General features: G+C 43.7%; 3 protein-coding genes across 3 annotated transcripts in view; 2 read left to right on the top strand and 1 right to left on the bottom strand.

Annotated features, from left to right (window-relative positions):
• crybb1 (crystallin, beta B1) overlaps positions 1–1,715 on the top strand; it is a 2,849-nt gene extending 1,134 nt beyond the window's left edge. Inside the window, exons 4-6 of the mRNA XM_060038408.1 lie at positions 250–382; positions 833–975; positions 1,327–1,715. Of these exons, the coding sequence (XP_059894391.1) occupies positions 250–382; positions 833–975; positions 1,327–1,504 (454 nt within the window). The 3' untranslated portion in view covers positions 1,505–1,715. The remainder of the gene's footprint in view (positions 1–249; positions 383–832; positions 976–1,326) is intronic.
• A 1,304-nt stretch (positions 1,716–3,019) lies between these two features.
• acads (acyl-CoA dehydrogenase short chain) lies at positions 3,020–8,846 on the top strand. The gene is made up of 10 exons (XM_060038407.1): positions 3,020–3,180; positions 4,578–4,738; positions 5,174–5,323; positions 5,569–5,680; positions 5,964–6,115; positions 6,447–6,617; positions 7,028–7,165; positions 7,317–7,412; positions 7,809–7,865; positions 8,035–8,846. The coding sequence occupies exons 1-10, from the start codon at positions 3,150–3,152 to the stop codon at positions 8,185–8,187; spliced, it is 1,221 nt and encodes a 406-aa protein (XP_059894390.1). The 5' UTR covers positions 3,020–3,149; the 3' UTR covers positions 8,188–8,846.
• Positions 8,847–9,937: 1,091 nt separating this feature from the next.
• On the bottom strand, positions 9,938–11,153 carry cldn5b (claudin 5b). The gene has a single exon (XM_060038409.1). It carries the CDS (start codon positions 10,983–10,985, stop codon positions 10,341–10,343), a length of 645 nt encoding a protein of 214 aa, XP_059894392.1. The 5' UTR covers positions 10,986–11,153; the 3' UTR covers positions 9,938–10,340.
• Between the last annotated feature and the right edge of the window lie 458 nt (positions 11,154–11,611).

An 11,611-nucleotide genomic window follows, 5' to 3' on the forward strand; every position in this document is an offset into this window, starting at 1 on the left:
CGTACGCACACGCATGAACTACACACTGAATCCAAATACCTTCTCTCTGAGAGCACTGCACTGCTTCAGTAACGTAATTCTGAACATCCCCTCATCCGATCATTCCCTCCCCCCCCCCCCCCCCCCCCCCCCCCCTCCAACTCCTCCTCTCAACACACTCCCATCCCCCACACCTCCCCTCCCCCCTACCCTACCCTACCCTCACCTCCTGCCCGGCCCCCTGCTCCCTCTGCCCCCACCTCCCTTCAGCTTTGTTGCCTTTGAGCAGACTAACTTCCGTGGGGAGATGTTCATCCTGGAGAAGGGAGAGTACCCTCGCTGGGACTCCTGGAGCAACTCTTACCGTAGCGACCGCCTCATGTCCATCAGACCCATCCGCATGGTAAACACGCCCACCCGCACACTCACTGAGAGACCTGCTTTAATGGGGACATGAATGGGATGCATATCATGTACATTAATGCATAGGTCCCCCTCTGCATAGTAAACACACCCTGATATATATATATACAATTAATTAAATTGGCGTTGATAGATATTCATAAAGGGCTCCTCCTCGTGTAGGCTACCTGTTGCACAGACTGTTCTGATTCTCTTTTTGGGTTGTATTTCTCTCTTCCCTTCTCACCTCTCTTTATCTTCTGTCTATTTCGCTCTTCTTCTCTCCATTTCTCTCTCCTGTCTGCTCTCTGCTCTCTATCTATTCTCCTCCCTCTTGCATCCCTCTCTCCCCTACGCCTCCCTCTCCTATTTCTCTTTCTTCCCTCTCTTTCCTCTCCTCTCTCTTCTATCTCTCCTCTCTTGTCTCTCGCCCCTCTCTCTCCCGGTGCAGGACAGCCTGGAGCACAAGATCTGCCTGTTCGAGCACTCTGACTTCAAGGGCAACAAGATGGAGATCCAGGAGGATGACGTTCCTACCCTGTGGGCGCATGGCTTCACCGACAGGGTGGGCAGCGTGAGGGTCCCCGGAGGAGTGTGAGTACACGCACCCCGACACACACACGCATGCGCAGACACACTCTTGTGCACTAGGCGTGGTCATCCACTTGAATTGATACAAATTAGACCCCAGAAGTCGTTAGGTTGACATTTCAAGTTGATAGTCGGAAGGGAGCCATTACTGTTTGTAATGTAATAGTATAATGTAAGTGGGCAATGATGTTGTTGGGAAGCTTGGAAAAAACGCAAAGGCTCAAATGTTTGATTTCAACGTAAGAAAGCAATATTGTTGTGTGACCCCCAATACAATAAATTGTGTCAAAAGCTTGTGAACGTTCGGAAGACATTTAAGGACTGAAAGAGGCAACTCTTATCCCTTCCCTCCAGGTGGGTCGGATACCAGTACCCCGGATACAGGGGCTACCAGTACCTGTTCGAGTGCGGTGACTACAGACACTACAACGAGTTCAGCGCCTTCCAGCCCCAGATCCAGTCCATGCGCCGCGTCAGGGACATGCAGTTCCACCAGAGGGGATGCTTCACCCTGACCTCCGCCAGCAAGTGAGCGACATCAGCTGGCCATCGGCTGTTACTGCAGCCCAAAGCCTTCGACCCGCCCACCACCAACCGCCCGTGAAGGCACTTTCTATTCGCCCCCCCCCCCCTCCCCCTCCAGACCGAAACATACCTTCCCGACCTCCGACATCTTCACTGTACCAGACAGACTGAAATGACTTTTTATGGTGCCAAAATAAACATGTTTTGAGAAACGTGAATATCTTCTGTTGCCATATGTCATTAATTGTGATGCGTTCAAGTGATATGACATATTTGTCAAGTCCAATTGACATGTGTGTGTTGACAGCTCTATTTATAGAAGGTTATTGCATCATTGAAGCTCACACCCATTACTGTTCTATGACGTGGATCTGCAGTCAATGGTATAGACAGTCCTATCGACTAATGGCACGACGCACTGTTGAGTGCTATTAAATGCACTCACTTGATATTCCAGCTATTCTCATACCCACTACAACCACTTCACACTACTTTACAATATAAGCCCCCCTTATTCACCGCACACTTACTCAAACACATAACAAAAGGCTGCCGGACATGCATTGGCCTGCCAGGTGTGTGACAGGTAGAGGTTATCTACATAACTCACTGATTTGAATTTGTTTTCTTACCTCAACCCAATCAAACAGCAGCTATCTGCTCTGTGTGAGTCTTGCATATTGCAATCTCTGGAACATTTGCAATCTTTCTAGCAAGTATCCTGGCATTCCCCGTGCTATATTTTTAGATTTTACATTTTAAATGAATATCAAGGTATTATTTATTTTATGGAGCTCAGTGATTACAATTATGAACATAAGGGCTTGTTTACCAGATTGCACACCGCTGCTATCATTGTGATGTGACATCACGTTATAGGCCTACAAGCCCGGTAAAATGAGCCTTCGAAAAAACCCATTGCATCCAAAAAAAAAAAAAAGTGCTTATTATTTAATTTATTATTTTTAATTTCCTAACAAGGCAATAGTTAATTGGAAATTACATCGTGAGAACCAACTATGGAGGAAGCCACCTCTATGTCTGGCGCCTTCAACCCAGTGTGAGGTCAACTTCACATTCACTAAAGCACAGGTTTGGGTAAAGGTGTTTCTGATAAAAAAAAAAAAATAAGGCCCTAACAGTCTACAAGTATAACAGTCCTCATGGTAGGGCCACCTGCTACCTTGGTGACTCTTATACTTGTCTAGTTCCTCTGTTATTGCCCTGTTACATGTGTTGCACAATGAAGGACATTTTGGTATCGGTATTGTTCTTGGTGCATACATATCCAGGTAATTGGGTCGATTCCATTTCATTCCCAGGACACCTAGCATGTGATCAACCTTTTCATCTTTTAGATTTCTGGGACACATCAATCAAACACCTCTAGTATATTAGTATATTAGTAGCATATATTCTAGGATGCAGGTGATATTATTATACTCTTAACTGTGTTGGTTTGTAGAGTATTACATTTCGGGAACAATTCTGGCATTTTTGGCCTAGAGCCTAAAGAGAAGGATAGAAGTGTTTGAGGAGGACTTTTACTCTGAAACGTAACTTGACGTTGGTCACGTGACGCGTTATGTTCATTCCGTCCCCGTATTCCTGTCCCTCATTTGACACGCAAATTAATCGGAGAGAAAAACACAATGACAGCCGCGATCTTTAAAGCAAGACAAGGTCAGAATGCTTCGGTTACAAACAATCGTTTCATGTGTGAACGTTTTGCACGGCACGCCTTTATCAAGCCAACCTAAGGCATTATTTTTTGTTCGATAATTTGCTTTGTTATTGGCTCTGTTCACAGTTGCAGGACGGGTTTGTCATGTTTGTCAGGCACAACATATCAAACAAGAATAAAATGGGTTTATATGGCAACTGATGTGATAAAGGCTAACTTTTAATGTGGAGCATAAGTCAAAGGCATGGTATGGCATGCCTGATAGTTTACAATGGTAATCGTTTCTTTATAGTTTAAACGCTGATACCTTGTAGGTTCATAAATAACATGACTCATGACAGGAGTAGACGTTCAGAAGCTACAAATATGACTTCAGTAGGTCTGATATTGTTGTATGTATATTGATTTCGTAACAAATGCATTTTTGGTATTTAACATTGAACGTCACATCTCTTAAAACGAATATGGATTCACGGTGAAAGAACTCAAAATACTTTGCAACTATTTAATAATGATTAACTCGAGCCAAAATCAGAAGAAGAAAGTTATTCAATATCAGTGTTCGTCGGTGCATTGGAGTCGGACAATGATGACGTACTGAATAACCTCTCACCTACATATTCTATAATAACCTGCTCAATGTGTGGTTTTAAAGTACAATACCGCTCTGGGAGATGAAACCATCGTTTCGTCTTCCCTGGCTTCACCTTAACATCCATTAACAATATACTTTGTTGTTAAATGATTTAATTGAACAGATTCTGCAGAACAATATTTAGCATGCACGCTCCTGTCCCAAATGTAAACAATGGTAATGAGGTTACAGCACTCTCGTCTTTGTGATCACAGATGTTATGAAGTATTTGTTATTCACTGTCACTTCACCCAAAGTCTGTGCTGGCTGATGCTCATTGATCCAAAGATAAACAACTATATTGCCTATACTTATAACTATATAATGGCATTCTGTTGTTATTTCGCAGGAACTAGTGCAAGGAAGTAATTTAGCCAAATTAGATTGCTAACGGATGTTTTAGTGAAGCCAGCAGAGAAGGCCAGGATGGTTTTATCATCCCGACCGTTCCTTATATTATACAACCATGGCTATTGTTATATACTATGGTGCGCACACAGATTCTTACTGCTATTTAAAATAAGATTTAAAATAGCACTCATCCCATTCAGTATTCATAATAGAAAATATTAAAGATAGAAATATTTATACTATGATCATAAAGGAATATAATCAACAATTAAGGACAGCCAGCCACTGGTCACTTGTGTTCATCTCTCTCTCTCTCTCTCTCTCTCTCTCTCTCTCTCTCTCTCTCTCTCTCTCTCTCTCTCTCTCTCTCTCTCTCTCTCTCTCTCTCTCCCCCTCCCTCCCTCCCTCCAGCCCTTGGCTTGTGTCTTAGAGGCTCTAGAGCTCTGTCCCAGCTAGCAGAGCTACCAGAGATGCACCAGATGATGCGGCAGACTTGCAGGGACTATGCAGCCAAGGAGCTGGCTCCCATCGCAGCCACGTTGGATAAGAATCACACTTACCCCGCAAAGCAGGTGCACTGAAACACAAGACAAATTGGGATTTAGACCCTGATCCTCATCCACTTAACCGTTTCTGGTTACCATGGCTTCTCTGTGCTATGTTTGGGTTGTTTTTGGAAAGTTTAGGTTTGTGCAGCATTAAGATTAATAGTTTAACCAATGTGGATTGTGATTATTATCATGGTTTCCTTGGCCTGACCTGGAAATGTGAAACTTTGGTTAAAAGGCCTCTGATGAGAGACTTAACGTAAATAGCTTGCGATAGCAAACATTTCCTTATGAATTTCCAGACTTGGATTAATGCCAGATTACAACCTATGAATTACTCATCAGATTGGAGTAGTAAAAAAGTAGTAATCGAAAACCTAGTAAATGATTGGTGCTGTTACAGTTCCCTCTCTCTCTATTAACCCTCAAGGCTGTGGTCTGTCGTGATTATTCCTGCAGATCCTGGAGCTGGGAGCCATGGGGGTGATGGCTGTGGAGGTGCCTGAGGAGCTTGGGGGGACAGGCATGGACTACCTGGCCTACAGCCTGGCCATGGAGGAAATCAGCCGGGGCTGTGCCAGCACTGGAGTGGTCGTCTCTGTTAACAATGTCAGTGCATTTCTATACAGATATAGATATGCATTTGTTTTTTGTTTCCAACTTGTCATTTTTTGGGGATTTTTTCTGGATTTAAGCCCCAATGCGTTAAGAAATTACAAGCATCTGCTAAATGAGCGTACAGTACATACTTCTCTTCTATTTCTATCTCCCATAAGTAATTTGTAGTTATTAATACTAAATAGTTATTGTAATATGATGCTTGACACGTGTCTATTGATATTTTTTATCTTAAGTCACTCTACATCGGACCGATCTTAAAGTATGGTAACGAAGAACAGAAAAAACAGTGGATCACTCCCTTCACCACGGGGGAGAAAGTCGGCTGCTTTGCTCTCAGTGAACCAGGTGAGCTCAATTTCCTTTTCATTAATGTCCTGCTTTCAAACAAATGTCGCTAAATCATTATTTGTGCAAATAAAGTCTGTTCAGTTGCAAGTAGTGAAATGGACTCTTCCTTCCTGTTTGTTATGGAGGGTATGTTAAAAAACAAACGATAAAGAAAGAACAACACAACATACTACTAACGTACAACATTAATAGGAGGATCGTCAACCTATGAACTGGCTTCATGTAGAATGTAGATAAAAGCAGCAACCTTTCTTAAGTGAAATTCCCAATGGTTCCGTAGGGAACGGCAGCGATGCCGGCGCCGCGTCTACTATGGCGCACCAGGACGGGGATGAGTGGGTGCTGAACGGCACCAAGGCCTGGATCACCAACAGCTGGGAGGCCTCAGCCACCGTGGTGTTTGCCACCACCGACAAGGCGCTCAAACACAAGGTCGGTTAGCCAGGTTCAGGTCAGTCAAACACAGGATAGGCTAGCCAGGTTCCAGGTGCTCAAACACAAGATAGGCTGGCTAGGTACAGGTTGATCCAACACAAGGTAGGCTAGCCTGATTCAAGTCCCTTGAAAAAAATAAGAGAGACTAGCCAGTTTTAAGTAGATCAAACACATGGTAGGCTAGCCAGGGTACAAGTTATTTTAAATAAAAGGCATCTTTTCTAAAGGACTGAACACGTTTTATACACTTCTTCTTTATTAAATGCAGTCATTTCTTATTTGTTGTTTTCACTCTGTCGTTGTGTGCGTTATCCCGTGCTGGTATCAGGGTATCAGTGCCTTCCTGGTGCCCATGCCTCACCCGGGGCTGTCCCTGGGGAAGAAGGAGGAGAAGCTGGGCATCAGAGCCTCCTCCACGGCCAACATCATCCTGGAGGACTGCAGGATCCCCCTAGGAAACCTGCTGGGCTCCCGCGGAGCAGGGTTCAAAATAGCCATGGTAGGATGTTAACATTACACTATGGGGGCAGGGTGGTCTTAACGCTAGGATGTTAACATTACACTATGGGGCAGGGTGGTCTAAACGCTAGGATGTTAACATTACATTATGGGGCAGGGTGGTCTAAACGCTAGGATGTTAACATTACACTATGGGGGCAGGATGGTCTAAAGGCTCGGATGTTGGACTCCCAGCCATGACATCAGCAGTGTAATATAAGGAGTTTAGCCCAAATCAGCGGCTTGGGTGTCTCCCAGCCTCTGGGTTCAATCCCAGTACCACGAGGCCTCCTAGAGCAAGACGCTCAACCCCTACCTGTGAAGAAGTTTGTTTGTTATAACGCACCCGCTTAATTAATGAATGAATTATCATCATCACACAACAAATGATACCGTGTGTGACTCTGACAGCAAACCCTAGACAGTGGGCGGATTGGCATCGCCTCCCAGGCTCTTGGCATTGCTCAGGCCGCTTTGGACTGTGCCGCCGACTACGCACACAAACGCACAGCCTTCGGAGCGCCCATCGGCAAGATGCAGGCCATACAGGTATGGGAGAAGAAACCACACATCCGCACTTGGATATTTTGCGATATTTAGATTAAGTAACTCCACATTTCATATTTGTTTCTTCCCGTAAATGATTTCGATATGTTCAGTTTTGTTTTTTTGCGTTAATTTGTATGATGTGTGTGTCTAGTTTAAGCTGGCTGACATGGCACTAGCGATCGAGAGTGCTCGTCTGCTCACGTGGAAGGCTGCCCTCTTAAAAGACGCCAAGAAACCCTTCACAAAGGTACACTGGCACCAACACCATTTAAAATGCATAAGATAAAGATTTGTAGTTTTGTTTTACGCATCTTAGAGGTTGTCTGGCAGCTTGGAGGTTGTTTCAACTAGCCCGGAAGAGTGTGAGTGTGTGTGTGTGTGTGTGTGTGTGTGTGTGTGTGTGTGTGTGTGTGTGTGTGTGTGTGTGTGTGTGTGTGTGTGTGTGTGTGTGTGTGTGTGTGTGTGTCTGTGTGTGTGTGTCTGTGTGTGCAGAGCATGGTATTGACAATGCCAGGCTTATGAGTTTGATTCACACATAAGCCACACCCTTGCTAAGGTCTAGAATAGAAACACCACCAAAGGGTCTTTATAGCATATGTTAGCAAAACGCAGTCGCAAGTCTTGTCTTCTTGTTTCCCTTCAGGAGGCCGCCATGGCTAAGCTAGCAGCTTCCGAAGCTGCCACTTTCAGTGCACATCAGGTGAGACAGATTTTATTAATTACATATAAATGCAGTTTTAATGATCCTCCTTGTTAAATAGATTTATTCAAGGTTTTCTTGTCTTAGTTTTTCAGCTTAAAATTGTATTTTTGTGCCTCTAAGCTGCATTCTAAGTTTTGCTCTCTTTCACACGGGGAACTCTTTAAAGTCAATCCAAATTCTCGGTGGGATGGGTTTCGTGACGGACATGCCGGCGGAGAGACACTACCGGGACGCACGCATCACGGAGATCTACGAGGGCACAAGTGAAATCCAGAGACTGGTGATCGCCAACCAGGTGCTAAAGGAGTACCAGCCATAGACACCACTACCTCTACTCGGAAATATAAAAGACGAAGGACTTTTATACTGAAAATTAACAAGGGTATAATCTTTTAAGGACTAGATGTGATCTTGTCACAGCCTTTACCTGCCTACATTACCTTAAACATCCTGCGAGCAGATTCGAGGCATCAGGTCTCTGTGGGTCTTTTTGCGAATCACAATAATTTATTGCCAAACTCGTGCTTCTATGGATCAAGGGTTGTCGCCTTTCATTTTTGTTTTTCTCATCTGTAACCAACTTTAAATTGTTCAAATCTGTGTACTATAAGATGTTTGTTTTAATTTGATCAGGCGTTTCTGTAAAACAAATCATAAAGGTAATGTACTTGAGAAGGCTCGCCACAAGGTGGCAGTGATTAGCTAAACGTGTTGATGCTCCCCATAGCTCCGATTGTTACAAATTAATTACAAGCCGAAGTACTGTAGTCCTTGTCGATGCTTCTGAATTTTCACTTTTCAGATGACTGCTTTTGGCCCAAATGAATTGTTGATCAAATTGTACATTTTGTATGGTTTACAGATTTACGGGTAGTATATGTATCACAGTGTTATTACCTCAAACAATGAATGAGGACATGGTTGATCATATATCCTTCAATTTTTGGTATAAAAAAACAAATACCTCAATAACTATCACCACGGGTGCCCAGTGTGTTTTTATAACAGCTGTTTAGAATACATTTAAACGCATGCCACCTGGTGGAGCCTTTGAGCCACAGTGTTGTAAATGGGAATTCCTTGAGTCTGTAGAACGAATGCCAGGATACCAGTAGACCTATACAGTACTGTACTAGGAGGATAATACGTTCCTGTTCCGTTTGTGGACAACGGTCTCAGGTTGGCTCAGTACCGACTCAGGAGGCAGCCTAGTGTATCTGCAAGGGTGTTTGAACCCAGGCTGAAAGGTTCTAGGTTCCATCCCCAGTGCCCACAGCCTACCTGTAGGAATCATGTTATTACCATCCCCCATTCAAACACCAGGTGTGACGGGGTGTGTCCACCCAGATGTTTGATGGATGGATCAGCCCAACTGTTGGTTCCCTGTACGTTGCTCTGTTCATCATACATTAGATACTGTCACTATAGGAGGGTTTCAGTCATGTGATCTGAAGGACGCCACCTTAGGACTTCAGGTGTTATTCAGATGATATTAGTGAAAAAATTAAGGCAACTTGGAATGTGTGTGACATCATGGGAAACCCTACTACAGGGTAGAAGTGTCTTGTAATAGACATGCAAAATCACACCTGGTTGCAGGGGCTCTAAAACTGAATATAATACTGATATTTGGAGTACACATTATACACAATAATAGACACAATCTCTTTCTATTATTTTGCACATCCCAAGCACAATAAAAGTGGGCTTATTATAATATTAATGTCTTTGTTATTGTGTTTTCACAGGGTGTACTTTGACGATTTAGACGGTGCTTCCTGTCTGATAAGTAATTCACTAATCATACCGTTTCTCCTAGACACCGCAGTGTCTCGAACCCAACACAACCCTCAACACAAAGATGTTTGTGAATAGACATCTTTGAAAATGTTCAGGGATATTACTCAAGAAGTGTATGACCTTGGTTAGAGTTTAAGTTGATTTTGAAAGCTTTGTCTTGTACTTATTCAACTTTTGTTCATATGACTTATAAGGTTATATTGCTTTATATTTATTGCTTGTCATAAGTACTTTTTTACCACAATTCTAAACGGATATAAGATCAAATACCAAAATAGTTTTAATTTTATTTAAAAATGTTCTTCGTTTCACGTAAAACAGAAACAAAAGAAACGCGTACAAAGCAATGGATTAAAATACAAAGTCCATTCAGAAGAATACAAATGATGTGAGTAAACATTTCAATGAGCTTGTGTCCATGCTCGTGGCTTCTCCCACAAACAAATAAAACACACACTATGAGCTACATTACACTCAATGTATCAAAACCATACAATTAAAAACCACCCGGCACAAATATAACCAAGGCGGCAATAAGATTTACAAAGGCTATATATAATCTGCAAAGACTGCAATATATAGTATGACACACTATGCCTTACATTTATGATCGACTGTGCAAAAGCAAATTCCTAATTTCACTATATTCAAAAGTCCTCTCATCAGGGGACGTCACACAAAATGCTTCTTGCCTTTGTCGCTGCTCGCGGTCTTTGTCGCGACGTATTTGATGGGATAGTCGCTCCTAAGCCCCCGGGTACCGCTGGAGCAGCAGAGCAGCGTCCCCCCGAGGAGGAGCAGCGCAGCGGCCGCCCAGCCGATGTAGATCGCGGACCCTATCTCTCTCTTCTTGGACGGGGGAACCTGGGTGCTGTAGAAATCCACGATGATACTGTTGGCCATCCAGCACAGCGGGATGAAGACGATCAGACCGCTGAGGATGTAGAGCACGCCTCCCGTGCCCACCACCCTTGCCTTGACCGTCTCGTCGCCGATGCAGTTGGTATATCGCGCACCGGCTATGGTCACCATGAGGGCGACGATGCTCAGCACGGCCGAGATGACCGTGAGGGCGCGCGCCGTCTGCATGTCCGGGTTCAGCGCGAGCATTGATTCGTGGAGCTTGCACTGCATCTGGCCCGTGCTCTGGAACACGCACGACATCCACAGGCCGTCCCACATGGTCTGCGCCACCACGATGTTGGCCTCGATGAACGCGGACACCTTCCAGGTGGGCAGCCCGCAGGCGATCATCACGAGCAGGGAGCCCAGGATGGACGAGCCCATGCCGAGGAATTCCAGACAGACGGAGAACATGTTTTCTGAATCTATTTGATTTGTTGGTATACCGTTTTTAAAAAGAGATTTTAAGTTTTAAAAGATTATTTTTTAAAAGAAAAAACGTTTGGCCGTTGGGAATACCGATGTGTTCTTGTGAGTAGCGTGCGTTTTGCGGTGTTGACGTTGAGGTTGGCAATTTATTGGAGCAAGGTGATGCTACAACTAACATATCCCCCCCCCCCCCCCCCCCTTTGAACCAATCATAGTTTAGAAGCAAGGCCGAGGTTTCAGAGCGTGTGCGTGTGTTGTGTGCACACTGCGAACATCCAAAAAATTAACTATAAATTATGGGTCCTATTCTTATGATTTACAGAAATTGTAGGTCTATAGAAAGTGAATGGGCGTTTATCGCTCAAAACGCTTTACAGCTTTTGGTCTAGACGGAATAGTCAAGTCGAGTCAAGTTTATTTAGATGAGCACATTTCATACAAAAATCGGAAAAACTTATGTAAAATACAACAGATTTCAAAGAATGCATAAAAGACAATAACAACTGAACTTAAAATAATCTATAAAAGACCCATCATAAAAAAATCATGAAAGATATTTGAATAAAATAATAAGTAAAAATTGCATTATGGTTTAGCAGAAAGCAAAAGTG

Source organism: Gadus macrocephalus, chromosome 19 (assembly GCF_031168955.1).
Source record: "Gadus macrocephalus chromosome 19, ASM3116895v1".
NCBI lineage: Eukaryota > Metazoa > Chordata > Actinopteri > Gadiformes > Gadidae > Gadus > Gadus macrocephalus.